Below are 16467 nucleotides of genomic sequence, written 5' to 3'. Positions count from 1 at the left end.
TAACAGCTCCCATTTACACTGTTTGCTTCTCGTCTTTGGAGGCGGCCTGATCCGATCGGTCTCTTGTCATTTGCGCCCCGTGCCCTCGGAGGCAGAATGCGTCAGAAATGTTGCCGCCTGTCGTGTCGATTGATGACTGTGTAGTTGAGGTTTATAGCAGGCGACCTGCGTCACATTTTACAGAGCACACCTTTGTGCCCAATGAGATTGACATGTTTGATGTTCGTAGCTTTCGGCCGAACAATCCAAAGCAAGTGTAGGAGTGTTAAAGCAGTCCATGCCAAGAGATCAGGTTCTCAGTTTAAAAAGTGACGTACATTTTCACAACGTTTTTCCGATTTAAACGTAAACTTCATGGAAGGGTAAGAAATTTTGCAGGTCTGAGCTGCTTTGGTGAACTCGCTTCTCCTGCTCAGCCATCCAGTTTTATTAAACTGAAGCATCTCTGTCAAACCATGGCTGTGGCTATTTGGACAGTTGAACTTCAAGATGTGGGGCTATATAAAGGATGCTTTCACAGATGTTTATGCCCGTCAGATGCAAGTGGATACAGATGGGAAGAAGATATCGGACATAAAATTTATGCAAATCTAAGCTCAAGTGAAAGGTTCTACCATATCCTTGTCAATTCAGTGCACAAAAGCTGTAATTCAGTATGTTACAGAGCCGCTGAGATCAGAAATAGTTTGAATTAGCTTAAAGTTCTCATGGATTTTCTGCATAATTTCTTCATTGCCTTCATTAACTCAGATTTGCCAGCTTCATGCTGTCAACAGACGAGCTCCCTTTTGACTCTAGAGCAGGGGCGTCCAAACCTTTTGTCGCATGGGCCAAAATTGTCAAGTCAAAACTATACGAGGGGCAAAAAAAAAACAAAATTTAATTACCCCAAAATTTGTATTGGGATTATTTTATTTTGTTTACCTGCTCCACATAATTTGATCATGCAAAATTTTTATCAAACAAGTGAGATTTTCTGTTGTAAAGGGACGCATAAATCATTGTAGGTCAAAGCTTAAAAAGCATTTTGCGTGTTTGCCTCAATAAAAACTCGTCACCCAATTTGGAAATAGTTTTGCCAACTGCATGACCCTCTCAATCAATAAAAATATTTTTTTTGTCTATTTTCAGCATTAAAAACAGGATTTGGGTCACTGTTTCTTTGAAAACACTTGCTGTATATAACTGATTTTATTAAATGAGATAAAGACTCCCGGGCCCCAATTGGGACACTTTCTCTAGAGTACTTTATTATACAGTGGAGTAAATGGCCGATTCTATGACTGCAAGGTGCCAAGAACCTGTGGTTGTTAAACAAGCCCAACTGCATAAATGGCTACTTTTTCGGACAAGATTAAAGTCGCTGTTGATCAGTTAGTCAAGAGCATTAGTTTGACAAAACTGTTCCTTTCCATTCTTCTTTAAGTAAAGCAGAAACTGGTTAGCTAAATATTTTCCCTAATTGGGCTTACATTTTGTTTAAAAAAGAAAAAAGTGTGGAGTTGGCTGTGCACAATTTCAAGTTTAACATATGTTACTTTAATTATACCATAGCAGAATTTCTTTCATGTGTGGCTATAAAGTTTCTGCAGCATATTTTTAGATATTGGACCAGCTCTCTAGAATAGTGTTAGTCATGATTGAGATATAAAAACAACTGTCATTTGTGTCTAGGTCTAAGACACAACTGTCTTAAGTCTAACTCTAACTCTAACTGAATAATCAGGTGAATAAATTAATGTGGAGATGCCTTTGCGGCCAACTATAACGCAAGCTCAACTAAACTGAATGGGGATGACTCATGACGAAACTGTTCATGAACGACACGATCAGAAAAAATAAATAAAAAAAATTATTAAGGATAAAAAAAAACTGCCTGAAAACTCTGACTCCTCGGGCATCCGCCTCGCAGTTGAAATCAACTACATATACCATGATGCCACGCTCCCGAAGCGCACGCCCCCTGCCTGTTCTCCCACGTGATATCCACTGTCCAATGGGGAGGTCCGTTACAGGCGCAATGCGGGTGTCTGGATGTAAGGAGGAATGGCGACGGTCGAGAGGGTTTAGGAGGCCAGAGTGAAACCGAATTTGACCAAACAGAGGCGGATTAGAGGTAGTTTGAACATTTGTTTCTAAAAAATATTCATAGAGCTATAGAGTGCATAGTTACGAAAGGGGTCGAGTAGCATTTTTACACATGACATGCTTGGTGCACTTGGAAACATTTGAACTGAAGGAAGATTACTGTCGTTTTAGTATTAAAGATAAGCAGCTGTGTTGTTTTATTTTCTCCACTAAGTGTACAGTGCCATTGAAAACGCTGCTGGGTGCTAAAGTATTCCAGCAGTATAATACAAAAATGTTTTGATTAAAAGTTTTTAAAATGCACAATTAATAAAACTTCATTGTGCTTTATGTTTGCTTGGATTGATGACATCACAAGAGGTACCAGAATGGAGTTGATCAGCTTAAATTAATAGACAGAAGATGGATTTTTCTTATTCATATTCTGAAGCACGACTCTACCAAGCTCTCATACTATGACAAAAGCTAGTTTTTTTTTTAATTATCATGTTTTATTTTTTAAAGCAAATATTTCCAAGATGTTATGTTGGAGGAGTAATTGTCAAGTTTGTACAGGCATCTGCTGTGGGCATTCTTTGCAGTCTTTCTGAGGCTTTTATTTTGTTTATACCGGTATCGTAATTATATCGTATCGACCGAAATAATGAAATATATCGTGATATAAGTTTTGGGCATATCGTCCAACCCTATTTGCAACCGTCTGGTCCCCTTCGTGAACCATGTGATTTATCGTGTATACAGCTCAAACGTGTTGCTACAACTAGAGAATACAATAGGTCTACATAATGGCCAAACGTACAGTTACAATGTATCTTTCTTCGTCAGTCACAAAAAAGAACACCAAAAACTGGACCTTGTTCCATAATTGTTAAAAACACTAAGCTGCAGGGATTTCCAACAAGTTACTGGTTGTTGGTCACCTGAACTTTTGTTGGACAAAATGAATCAACTTTACCAATTAGTCACGATTCCTAAAGGTACGTTTGGCACCAAATAACAGCAACGCTGAACATCACCAAAGAAGACCAGAATCCTTCTCTAGAGTTTGTTTTCTTCAGATGGGGACGGATTGTTTATTTTCAAAAGAGATGAAGTCGTGAACAGCTCTGAAAGTCAGTCGGTTTTGAACCCAAAACCTTTCTCCTAGAAAGCTAAGGATGCAGAGGGATTTTAGTGGTCAGCATAAAATTAGAAGCAGTTTAATGGAGCTTCCAAAGTGGTTCATCTGCTCCCCTCTAACAGGTTTGTTTCCTTTCAGTTCAGTCGTAAGGGACATATAAATACGACACATTAAGAGGTGGAAAAACGGAAGTCATACATTTTTGTTTTTGAGTTTTCATGTCACAAAAATCTGGAATTTTGACAGGATTGTGTGGGTGTCCTATATTGTATTGAAGCTGTCCTTTGCAGCTGCAATATCAACAGATTGATATTGTGATGGTGGTTGTGAGTTGATGGATTGTGCAACTAGAATTACAAGTAAACTTTTTTTTAAAAGGAGAATTTGATTAAAAACAATGGATGCGTAGAAAGCAAAACAAAGAACAATACAAATTCAGCCCGCCTTATGCCTTTTGTGATGTCATCAGAAGCTTGTGTGCATGGGGCGGAGAGTTGACTTTATCTTCAACGAAATACAGATTTTTAGCGAAATAAAGTGAACAGGGACTATTTTGTCCTCTGGGTGACGGACTAGCTAAGGTTAGCTTGATTTGTGTCTCGTAGCTTTCATGTGCAACAGACTACTGCAACATTATGGACTCGTTTTCCTGTTGTCTTGACATTAAAACGTTTCTTTCTCGTTTTCAAGGCTTGACTCGTTTAAATGTCCCGCAGAAGTTTTTGTTGCAAAACCCCAAAATGGAGAGCGGAGTGACCGCGCCCTCCCCGTCAGGCGCCGTCTCATCCGCCTCCCCTCAGGCTCCCACCGGCCGGTCCGGCTTTGCCGTAAAGCAGCGAGAAAGCAGAAAGCCCACAGCCGCGACTCCCGCCTTTCTCTCCAACCTGGGGAAGGCGACCCTGCGGGGCATTCGCAAATGCCCCCAGTGTGGCATCTACAACGGGACCCGCGGGCTAAGCTGCAAGAACCTAGCCTGCGGCGTGACCCTCAGGGATGCGTCGGCGCGCACCAAAAGCAGCAGGAAGGACGCGGTGGAGGTGGTCAGGGTGATCACTGACAGCGAGGAGGAGAGCTGTGGGAAGGAGCAGGAAGCGGGAGAAGGCGTGCAGGTGTTCTCAGTGTGCCACCGAGGGAGAAGAGCCACACAGTGGGGCTTCGTGGAGCTGGTCCCCACGGACACGGCCATAGCGACCGCAGACGGAGCCACCCTGCTCACCCGCATCAACCTAGGCCGCTGCTTCCTGCCCTCCTGCAGGCAGGGCGAGAGGCCCAGCAAGCCCGATCCAGCGTCCGCCGAGCCCAGCCTCTGCATCCACATCAAGCAGGCCATCGACTGCCGGAGCCGCGCCACGCCGCTCACCTTCAAGAGCTCCGTCCTGGAGGCCTTGCAGGCTTCCCTCCATGCCAGGGAGCAGCTGTGGAGGCTGGCCACAGAGTCCCCCGGGCCTCTGGTGCAGCGGGTTTCTAAAGACACCCTGGTGGTGAAGTGCCACACGGACTCGCAGCACCCACTGGGCCTGCTTCACCTGACCGTGGCTAAGGTGGACTCCCCAAAGAGCGACAGGAGCGCCGTCTTCCACTGTAGCTGCCAGGTCAGCGCGGGGAGAATCAAACCTGCCGCATCGGTGGGCTCGCTCCCACCTCCGAGCGCGGCAGCTTCCCAGCCCTGCCTGCACTTCTACGCCTGCGTGTGTGCCTTCTCGAGCAACGAAAAGCTGGCCGCAGAGTTTGCAGCTTTCATCAGCCACACCTCAAGCGGTACGGTTATCTACGGCGCTCCCCACACCCGTTTACGTGTGTAAGGAGCCTTAGAACTATTTTTTTGTGCGGTGGCGCAATCTCACAGTGAGTCTTAAAAAGTCAAACCTTTAATTTGAGCATATTTTTTTAAGTCGGGGGGCGGTGTCAGCACACTGTTCTCTAAAGAAATCTGTTAAACACTGTGATAAATTTCCCCTCTGTGGGACTATAAAGGCAAATATTAATAGTGAAACCGTGGACCTTTGTCCACTGTGAAATTGTTCTTACAGCTTGGTGAGAATAATTTCCTCCCCCACACCGTGGTTCGATCAGCAGCGGGGAACATTTTGAGCCAAACCTTCTTTAGAGAGGAAACTTAAGTGCTTTCAGTGTATATAAAATGAGAGAAAGGCTTGCTAAATCCACGGATCCGACTTAGGTTATTAAATACAGCATGTGTATAAAAAGCTGACGTTTCTTTTTCTTTTCTTTTGTTTCCATAAGGCGTGGTTCATGGTTTGTAAATAGTGAAAATTATATTTCGGTTTGACCCACTTTTGTTCATAGTGGTGCTTAATATTAATGTTGTCACTCTTTAGTTGCACTGTTCTCTGCAAAATCCTTGTCGTTTCTCCTCGGCCAATCAGTGAACAGCAGTCTGTCTGTTCAAAGGGGAAAGGGAGCAGAAGATCTGAGTATTAGATGGGACCGTTGTTTACTTTAAAACTTGGTCTGAGGTAGTCATCATACAAGGCACTGAAACTCCTTTAATATTTTACCCTAACACAGAAAAATGTATAAAAAATGCACAAACTATTTTTTTTATTGAATTATACTTAAAGTCCAGATGTAGTGCAGGATTTGATTACATTAATGATATAATCATAATCTAAGTTTTATATCTTTTACAATAGAGCTGATTTAATTAGCCCAAAAAAAAGATGATAAATTTGAAGTAGTTTCAAGATTTATGGAAGATACAGATAATTAAACACAACTAGAGGATTTTATTTGTCCTGTAATATTTACACTTCAGGGAAACAGGTAGTTATGGATCACTAGTTATCATAATCTCTTGTAATCTCACTTATTTAAAGAGTATAAAAAGACACAATTTTAGAAATGCATCATTTCTGTTGGTCTTAATGAAGGTGCTTAAACGCCAATCAGCGAAACTGTAAAATATGGAATATTTCTCATCCAGCAATAGTCAGACTTCAATCAAAAGTCCAACTGTCCCCGTTTTCAGTGTGAGGTTACCCTGCTACAATAAGAATTGAGTTTATTTTGAAGCCCTCTTTATATATCTTTACCAGGCTTTGCCACGAACAGTCAACATTGCATTCTCCCAAAAATGTAAAGGATCCAGAGATAAATGCAGAAGGAATTACAGCTCATTTTAAAGTGTTGCTGTTTTTTCTCCCCAGGCGTGCAGCAGAACGCTGCCAGTGGGAAACCTCTGCAGCAGACGGCCGAAGCCAACAACTCGCAGCATAAAGTGAAGAAGCAGCGTTTGGATGAAGCTGCCTCTGGTGGTTTTTTTTTTTTCATAACACTTCCTGAATCATCTCTCATAACGCACTGAGCCCTTATTAATGTCGCTCTGAACCCTCCACTGTCCCGCCTTCTCTTTCTGTGCTTTACTGTTTCCCGACCTGTTCTGTTTCTCAACTCCATGTCACTGCGACGCTGCGCTCAGTGGCCCCTCCCTGTGCGGCGGCGGCGGCGGCGGGGAAAGAAGGAGTGCCGGCCTCTGGCCCGAGGAAAGCCGGTCAGAGGAAAGCGGCTGGTGCTGGTGGGCTGAAGGCTGCAGGTGCTGTCTGTCTAACCTCTGAGTCTCTTCATTTTCCTGCTGCCTGTCTGTGTCAATCTTTACCATTTCATCCATTTAATTCCCTCCACTAATCCTGGTGAGCGAGCCAAAAAAGACTGGCCAGCTCATTTGAAATGTAACTGGAAGCTGATGAAACCTGCTCGGGCGTTTTAATGGGGACTGACGGGCTGAGTCTTGTGATCTGTGTGCGTTCTCCTCAGGCAGTGCTCAGGTTGTGGATGAGCGCACTGTGACCATGGGCTTCCAGGCGTGGCTAGCCAGCGTGACGGAGAGGATCCATCAGACAATGCACTACCAGTTCGATGGTAACACCAGCATTGACGTCTTTTCGTAATTAGCGATGCATTGATGGCACCTGTGTTGCAGGGCATGCTCTATGTATTCATATGGGTTATGTATTCATACCCCTTGAATTTTGTTACGTCTGATCACATTATAACCACAAAACTCAGTGTATCTCTTTGTGTTTTTGTGAACTAGAAGGAACTTTTTTTATGTTTCTTTTTAGTTTTTACAACTAATAGTCTGAAAAGTGTGGTCTGGTACTTTTAAGTGTACATCTTTACCACTTTTGACCATCTTGAGAGTGAATTTTTTGCCTCATTCTACTTTGCAAAAGAGCTCTATCTCAGCCAGGCTGGATGAAGAGCGTCTATAATTTGCAATATTGGCCATAATCGCTCAGTTGGACTCAAATCTGGGTTTTAATTGACTGTTCTGATAATATTCTTTGATACAAAATACTCCATTGTAGCTCTGGCTGTATTTTTTAAAGGTGGGTGTCTTGCTGGAAGGTGAACCCCCACCTCAGTCTCCCAAGTACTTTGTAACTTCTAACATCTCCCCATCGACTCTGACCAGCTTCCACGTCCCTGCTGGACTAAGCATTCCCCCCAGGATGCCCATGACAACGATGCCCATCACCATGTTTCCCTGTAGGATTGCTGTGTTCAGGATGACGTGCAGTTTTAGTTTTATTCCACAATTAGCATTTTGAATGTAGTGCGAGAAACTTAAAATCATGGTCTCGTCTGACCAGAGCAAGTTCTTCCACGTGGAAGTATAAAGTCTAATAACATCAAATCAAAAATGAAAGTGTTCTCATAACTTGGAATTAGTAGTTTATAAATACATAGGTGCCGACGTACCTCACTGGGAGGCGCCATGTTGCGTCGCTATTTCTGATTTCAATTGCTGAAAGGAGACAAACTTGTCAGCCATACGTGTTTCCTATCTGTCTCCTATATGAAGATGTGCTGTCGGTGGAGGAGGAGCAGAAAACAAGCAAAGACGACTGTAGCTCATTCTATTTGCCATTTTCTGTTAAAATGGAGGACCATACATACTATTTGCCCAGCAAGAGGGAAGAGAAAGTAACCAAGAAAGGAAAAAGAAGTAATAACCGGGATAAAACAAGAGTCTACAACTGCTATTATTACCAGGTGGAGATAATTCATGAGGGAGTGGGGATTTAAAACGGATGCAGAGGTTGCAGGCTTTCTGCTGGACAGGGAAGTTAATTCAATATAACAGGGAAGTTTATTTTTGGCAGTGTGGTCCAGCAACTACTCTGTCCTCCCAGCTGAGACGGCTCGTTTTTGTCTCCCCTTCAGGGAGCATGTGGGAGGGAGGTGGAGGGATATCAGAGCTCTGTCTGTGGTGCGCAGCGAGACCAGGTCTCTTTTTACACATTAACGACTATAAACTCAAATTTATAGTCGCTTTTTAGTGCCAAATAAGCGACTGCACGTTCAGAAACGAGCTCAAAATACCATTTTTACACGCTGACCGTAGCTATTGGCTATGAGCAGTAGATAATACATGGAGGACATGTTGACACTGTCCTCCACAGCTTCTGTAGTAGTTATTACGGGCTTAACAGCGAGGTCGCTTGTAATTCACTTAGTGCACCACTAGTTGGTACACCAGTGTGAAAACACACTAACACTAACATGACTTTACTCTTTTTAAATGTTTTTCTTTTTTCTTTAAACACCATGATTTGTAGGGAGCCCTAATTGTTGTTCTGTCCACAGATTTTTCCACCTTAGCAGTGGATCTCTGCAGCTGCCCTAGAGTTATCATGGGCATCTTAGCCCCTGAGTCCTGACCCATCTGCTGTGTTCTCTGGTCTTCATGATGCTGTCTATTCAATTCAGTTCAATTACGTTTTATTTATGTAGCGCCAATTCATGAAACATGTCATCTCAAGGCACTTTCCATAGTCAGAGCCAGTGTCTGGTCTCTAATGTTCTCTAAGAGACCTCTGAGGCCTTCACAGAACTGCTGGATGGATGCTGGGGTTAAATTATCACAGGAGAGTTGTGTTGATCCTTGTTAACCACGTGTTATAATTTGCTTCCACCTCACAATGTCGTGCTTCTTTGTGCTGATCGGTCACATAAAATCCCAATGAAGTACACGGGGGCTTTTGTCATCTCTAAGCTGACATATACCACAATGATTATTTTCTTGTTTCCAGATAATTAGAATTTTGGTTTAATTAATTTCTTTATGACTACTTTATGTCTAATCAAGGCTTTGCAAATGAATTAGAAATAACTGTTGGTATCAATGTTCAAATTTAATAAGACCTCTGACTGCATTTTGTTTCTGGTTTAGTCCAGTGTAGTTAACTTATTTACCCACTAGAGGGCAGTGTAAACAAACAGGTAATGGGGAACAGCTCATTTAAGCTTTTTATTTTTCATAACGGCAAAACATTTTATTCTGAAACTTGGATTTTAATACCTAGAATTGATCTGTGGTACCTAAATGATCTATCTAGAATAAGAAAATCTCCAACTTTTACTTTTAAAACTATGTAGAATCCTAATGATCTTGTTCACGAATAATGTGAGAGGTGAAGCTTTCATCAAATGTGGTAATTAAGCAGAGATTTGGTTACTTTTTAAAAAAAATGAATTTGTTTCTCGATGTCAGGAAAACCCCAGCCGTTGGTCTACCACATCCCCCAGGAGTTCTTCAACGTCCTGCAGCAGCGTCTGTCGCTGGGGTCGAAGAAGAGACGGCTGCCTAACCTCACAACAGGTGAGCGTCTCTTAGGTCCTGCTAAAACAGAAATGCCCTACGTAAAGGTGATGCATGTTTTCCTCGCAGAGCTTTAGAAAAACATTCATATCCATTGCACTTGCTTACATCTTGTCACACAACAGCAAAATGTAAATAATTTTAATTGGATTTCATGCCATATATTACCACATTTTAATGCACCGCTCCAAAAAAATAAATAAAATCAACACTTTTTAAATGCGAGTGTGGTATCTGGTCAGATAAACTTGTGGAGTATTTATCAGGTCAGTTCAGGAGTGGAAGGGGTGTCAATCGGTGTCTGTTCTGGTCCATCCATCCATTTTCTATACCCACTTTTCTGTGCAGGAGAAATGGCCTAGTCAAAGACCAGACCTAAATCCAGTTGAGAATCCGTGGCAAGACCACCGACTCTCCAAATGAGCTTAGCCTGAGCTGTTTAGCAAAGAAGAACTGGTTAAATGTTGAGGCTGTAGATGTGTAAGGTGCTGGAGATTTCAGATACTTGCTGAAAAAAAAAAAAAAGGTCAGGCTTAAAGTTAAAAGCTTAACCTGTGTGAACACGTTTCTCTTCCTCTGGTTCGGTCTGCCCAGCATTTGTGAGGAACGATGGACTTCCCCTGGGCTCGTTCTCCAAGTACACCTGGCACATCACCAATCTGCTGCACGTCAAACACATTTTCGACACTACACAGGTAAATGTTCGTGTTTTGCTAGAGGAGGACGGAAACCCTTTCTGGAGCCTTATAGAAAACAGATTGTGTACGAAATTATCCAGAGTGTTTCGGTTAAATCATAGGTCGCGTTTTCGGTGCTTAAACGCAAAAATTAGATCTTAAAAGCCGCGCTGCACGGCCATGGCGGCACACTGCGGGACCAGGAGGAAGTCACCACGCTAAATAATGTAAATATGTTTAGAGACATAAAAACAACATGAAAGAAATCTGCCTATTTTTATAATATCTACTGCAGGACATTTTTGAGTTTTAAATCAAATAACCACAACTTAATTTTTGTCTGAAGATAAATTTATTTTGCAACTAAAAAGTACTTCATTAAAAAAAGGATATTCGTTACACTATTTGTGTCAGTCTTTGCAGAAACGCTAGGCATGTATTGCATTAAAAGTCCATGGAAAAAGTGCTAAATGCTAAAATAAAGCAGTTTTTATGACCTTTACATTTTAAAACATTGCTCAGTTCTTTTGCGATTTGGCCAAAGTTGTAAAAAAAAAAAAGCCACAGCGGAGAGCCCAAGGAGCCACATGTGGCTCTGGAGCTGCAGCTTGAAGGCTCTGGCCTGCTAGGTAGGAATCATTTTTCCACTGACCGCCCTAAGATCAAATGCTTTGTCCACCAGCTGCCGTTGGAGGTCACTCAGAGTTTTGTGAAGAATCTGGACGGCTCCTACTCCCGCTTTCACCCCCCCGAGCCGACATCTGATCCAGAATCATTAGCCGGATACAGGATGGACCGTCAACAGGCCATACGACCGATGGAGCACCGCACTTTCCTCAAAGTCGGTATGTGACTTTCCTTCTTTTCTTTTTAAAGCCCCCAGAGAGAGAAAGAGTTCTTGGTCTGCTTGCTTTGTTGTTGTTCTTGCTCTACCACTTGTTTTGTGTTCCACCAGGACCAAGCTCTGGGGATCAGAAGGAGTCCAGTCCCTTCGTGATCGAGTGGATTCCTGACGCCCTGCCCCGCTGCCAGATGGGAGAGCTCAGGATCAGCTTTGAGTTCGGCCACCAGCAGAGCGGCCAATCAGAGAGCCAGGAGAGAGCGGGCGGGGCGGAGAAGAAAGGTCGCCGAAAGTCCGACTGTTCTCAGAGCAAAGTCTCATAGGCTGCTGAGATTCTTCTTGTGGTTGTTCCTGCCACTGAAACTGTAATAGTCATGTACTGAAAAATGCAACATGGGAGCTGCACACGAATCCCTGTTTCTCTTTAATTATATGCAAAGTGTGGAGAATGAACTGCCAAGCAGTGGTTGAAGCTCTGTGTCCCAGGGCAGTAGTCCGGGGTTGATAAGTACTTTTCTCACAATTGCAGAATGCCTTTCTAAGGGGAAAAAAAGGTACAAAATCTAAAGTTTATTTATTTATTTTTTTGCCTTAAATGTCAAAACATTCAAATATTTAGATTTTAAAACTTTTTCCACTTGGTAAACTTGGCTCCTTCAGATTTACGACCCACTCTTCCACCAGTGATTTGAACTATTTTAGTCAGTCCTGTCTGTTGTCACACGGAGAACGTAACCAGAACTTACCGGGAGTTCCAGCAGCTCCTCCAGGTCTGCTGTTGGGCTCAGGTGAGCCTGCCTGGCCAGGTTTCATTTTGGAGACTCTTCCAGGTTTTGTAACGCAGACGCCGAGCCATAATGCTGTAGCGCTGTGGATCTGTTTATCCACGTGTGGGGAAAAAGAATAAATGTGCACACTAGCTCAAAAGCTGCATTAAGGGAAGTATTTAACTCATGGGTGTGAAAACTGAGGAGACCAAGTTTTTTTTTTATTCTACAGATTTGTTTGTATTTCAGTTTAATAGTCAGAATCTGTCAAATCATAGGTGGAAAAAGTTTTGAAATGATTTAACATTGTCTCATTTGGTACATCATGGTGACACATTTGAGATCTCTCTATGTTAGCAGGTAAAACAAAATATTTAATTTCACTGCTCTGGTTTATACTCAGTTAAACTGATTAAACTAAGCAAAGCAATTTAAAAGGATTAATGTATTTTTTTCTAGCAAAATAAATAATTTATTTCAAAATGTTTGTGTCGGGATGATTATTTCAACACTTTACACCGTTATAATGCATAGTAAAACTACAAATGGCTGAGCTGATATTAATTCAAGGCCGGTGGCAGAAATGTGCAAAAAGATTTTAAGTCTAGTCTTCAATTTAGTATTTTTAACTTAATAATGCACTTATTAACTTAAAGCCAATACTACACTTAAATGTAAATAGTTAGATTTTCTTCTGAATATATTTATCTGCACACGTTTTATTTTGTTAATATGTATCTCCACAAGCATGTTTTCCATATAAAACACTAGCTCAAAAATGGACAGAAATAAAATAAGCGCTGAACACAGTTATTGATTTAAAATATATAAATTAACAAATTATATTAATAAAGAAATGTAAAGAAACCTAACAGATTAGCTGTATTGTTATACATACCAAAATACATTGCCTTTTTAAATTAAAGAACAGATCTTCTTTTAAATGTGTGAAAAAGAAAAAAACTAACTAGAAATTAACAAGAAATACATTGACTTTTAAATGAATAAATACATTTATACATAATTTGAAATGATTTTTGCAATATTTAAAATATATTTGGAAGCTTTTTGTAATCCAATACATTTGCAGAATAGTTAAATTAAAACACCAGCCCTTTCTTCTGTACATGTATAAAATAAAAAGACTGTCTTGTTTCATTGAACTATAACAGCTTTTAAAAAAAAAAAAAAAAAAAAAAAATATATATATATATATATATATATATATTTGTTATAAATACAAGCTTATTCCTTTATTTACATAAAAAGACAATTATTTACGGTATGAAAATATTTCAATCAATGATTCAGAGGTAGTGACGGTTTTTCGCCAGCAGATGGCAGCAGATGGCTGCTCCTCCAACAACAGGGCTGAGCAACAGCTAAACTGAAGCAGAGACCTGACCATACAAGAGGTGACTAATATAGCTTGAAATGATCTCTTTGCAATATTTAGAAATACGTAATTACAGAATAGAAAACTGATTAAATAACTTTGTTTCAATGTGGTGGGAATTGGCTCAATTTATTTATTTTTCTTCTTCTTCTCCCCCCCCCCCCCCCCCCCCCTCCCTTCTGGACATCCCAAAACAGCCGGGGTGCACAGACTGTGTGCTATATCACTGAAAACATCACATGCTTCCAAAATGTGCCCAAATGTTCATGAATTAATTAAGATTACAAGTTAATACCGTGAGAGCAGAACAACAAATTAGAGGCACAGCTCAGAATAGCAGCTCACACGCTGCGTCTTTACATGGGGGTGTGGGCGGAGGGAAAAAAAAAAAAAAACATACACAAAAGAGACAGTGCCAGCTCATGGCCCCCTCTTCCCTCGCATGGCCCCCAGGACATATCAGTGTGAGTACAGCCTCTGCCTGCGCAGGGGGCCCCGGCTCCCAGACAGATCAGTTAGCTGCTTGTGTAGCCCGTCAGTCACAGAGATGGAAGATGCATCAATCCTCTCCTGGAAGGAGAAGCGTGCACATTCTGGCACAGAGAAGTCCTTCACCGACTGAAAGATGTGCTGGCAAAGGCCCGAGAGAGGAGGAGGAGGAGGAGGAAGGGAGGAAGCACGCAGAGTTGGACAACGTGCATTACACAAACGATCGTGTAGTCATGTACATGAAGAGCATCGGATAAAAATGCATCTTTATGCAAATTAGCCAAATCATTTGACAGTTTCCAACAAAGACCGAGCCAAAGAAGAACCGTGTAGACGACATATAGAGAGAGACAATGTTGTGCCTTCCCCCCCCCCCACCCCACCCCAGCGAGGAATGTCGACAGGATGCTTTCAAGTCTACGAGATACAAATCTATTCTCACTCTGGCAGCTTGTAGTTTCAGCATCCTCACGGCTTTCGTCAGGTGACTCAGAGGTCAGAACCCACTGCACGCCATCGCTGGAAACAAAAACTTTGCATATCTGCAAAAAAACAAACTGGAGGGGAAATGCCGATCATCAGTTGCAAAATTCACAGTTTTCTGGCCCTCGTGAGCAAAACGCATTCTTTCGGCCTGCTGGGAGTCTCGCATATTAAATCTTTTACACCTGCGGCAGCAAGCTCGGGCGGTGATCTAACGTGCAAGACGAGAGGGAGACGAACCTGCCAACACGTGGCATACCTGCCAACTGGACCGGGCCGTCCGACTGGACTCCTCAACACATCCCGGATTGGCTGAGAGCGAACTGTGACATGAAAGATTTTCACTGTCTGGAAACAAACTCCACTCAGCCTGCGTCTGCAGGAGGTCATCGACCAGACAGAGACATCGCCGTCCATCTGAGAGCGGCTGCTGAAGGACGTCCGAGCTGCATCTGTCGGTCCTTGAGTTGACCGTCCACATCCGAAGCTGATTGAGCCGGATCTGGAGATCTCCGCTGTTCTCCACGACTTTGCAGAACTGATATCAGCTCATACTAGGAGGGTCAACCCAGCACTGGGTGACAAATATAGGGCAGGGTAGAGCTCTTCAGTTTATGAGGAAAGACAACTAGATCCAGCCACTTTAATCCAGTTCATTGCATTTACTTCACCATCACATAAGGTTCCTGTAAACGTGGCTTATTTATAACAGGGCATCATGTGACTTATAGTCCATTTAAGAGGAGATTTGAAATGCACAAGTACCAGTTACTATATTTTCGTAAAAATTTAAATCTAGATTTCAGCTTGTCCCGTGAAAATTTCTCTCAATAGTACAAAACCTTTCATAATTTTATATTGAACCACTATTCTTACTTTTATATGCATTCTTACTATTTGAACAGCGCCTTGCAAAAATATTCACAGTTTTGGAGGTTTCTCACATTACAATCACAAACTTCAGCGGGCTTTGTTGGGATTTTATGTGACAGACCCACACAGCGTAGTGTGGAATTGTGAAGTGGAAGGACAATGATACTTAGTTTTCCAAATAAAAATCTGAAACATGTTTTTTTGCTTATGTATTGAGCCACCCTGAGTCAACAAGTTGCTGCGATTACAACTGGAAAGCTCTGGGGTTTGTCTCTACCAGCTTTTGGACATCTTCAGGCAGGAATGAATGAATGAATGAATGAATGGATGGGTGGATTGATGGTCTGTGAACATCAATTTTCAGGTCTTGCCACAGATTCTCAGTTAGATTTACGTGTTAGCCAATGCCTAGCTCCGAAGAAAAGCATTCAGCTGTCATTGCTTTATATCAAAATCGACTCTGGCTTAAAGAAACTGCTGCTAAGAATACGGACGGCAGACAGATGAGTATCTATGAGTCTGTGTGACGTTATGGCTTCCGTGTTATTTCATGTCGGCCTTTAATTGGTTACTTAAAGATACTCTTTGCAGTGCAGCTCTCTGCTCCTGTGGCTAATCAGCACTTTTGTGTCATCCATCATCCAATCAGATCAATTCATCATACCTTTCAATCAAAGTCACACCCCTGGCAGCTCAGACGTGCAGACGCAAATGTCAGACCACAACAACGACAAGACAGGAGAGAATAAAATGAATTTATCATTAATTCTCTAATTCATGAAGTAATTTATTTACAAAATGATAATGTAATGAGGCTTTTGATAGAGAAAAAATAAAAAGTAAAGGAACCTGGACCGGACTGACCAGCAGATGGATGTAGATGAATTGACGTTAAGGTGGAGTCTAATGTAGTTTGGTAATCTCCAACCTCTAGTGGTCCCTCACAAAAAAGAAAATACTATGTAACACTAGCCATCACTGCAAATAAGACATTTATCTGTCAGCACAGGATTGGGTGCACTGGGGTTGGAAGGACTCCCTGCTATCACCCTAATTTTACAGATTCTCATGCTGATTCAAATCAGGACTCTGGGAGGACTGCTCCAAA

The 16467-nt window shown here is 42.0% G+C and overlaps 1 protein-coding gene across 2 annotated transcripts; it reads left to right on the top strand.

Moving 5' to 3' along the window:
* Positions 1 to 1979: 1979 nt before the first annotated feature.
* On the top strand, positions 1980 to 12601 carry LOC118563964 (uncharacterized protein C2orf42 homolog). 2 transcript variants are annotated; one of them, XM_036140480.1, is made up of 9 exons: positions 1980 to 2116; positions 3899 to 4966; positions 6376 to 6480; positions 6648 to 6761; positions 6983 to 7087; positions 9726 to 9833; positions 10428 to 10528; positions 11193 to 11355; positions 11466 to 12601. In XM_036140480.1, exons 2-9 carry the CDS (start codon positions 3949 to 3951, stop codon positions 11672 to 11674), a joined length of 1923 nt encoding a protein of 640 aa, XP_035996373.1. In that variant the 5' UTR covers positions 1980 to 2116; positions 3899 to 3948; the 3' UTR covers positions 11675 to 12601. The 2 variants fall into 2 exon arrangements, with proteins under 2 accessions (XP_035996373.1, XP_035996374.1); XM_036140481.1 differs by lacking the exon at positions 6648 to 6761.
* The last annotated feature ends 3866 nt before the right edge of the window (positions 12602 to 16467 follow it).

This window comes from Fundulus heteroclitus, chromosome 8 (genome assembly GCF_011125445.2).
Source record: "Fundulus heteroclitus isolate FHET01 chromosome 8, MU-UCD_Fhet_4.1, whole genome shotgun sequence".
NCBI lineage: Eukaryota > Metazoa > Chordata > Actinopteri > Cyprinodontiformes > Fundulidae > Fundulus > Fundulus heteroclitus.
This window is presented reverse-complemented; position numbering and strand designations above follow the sequence as displayed.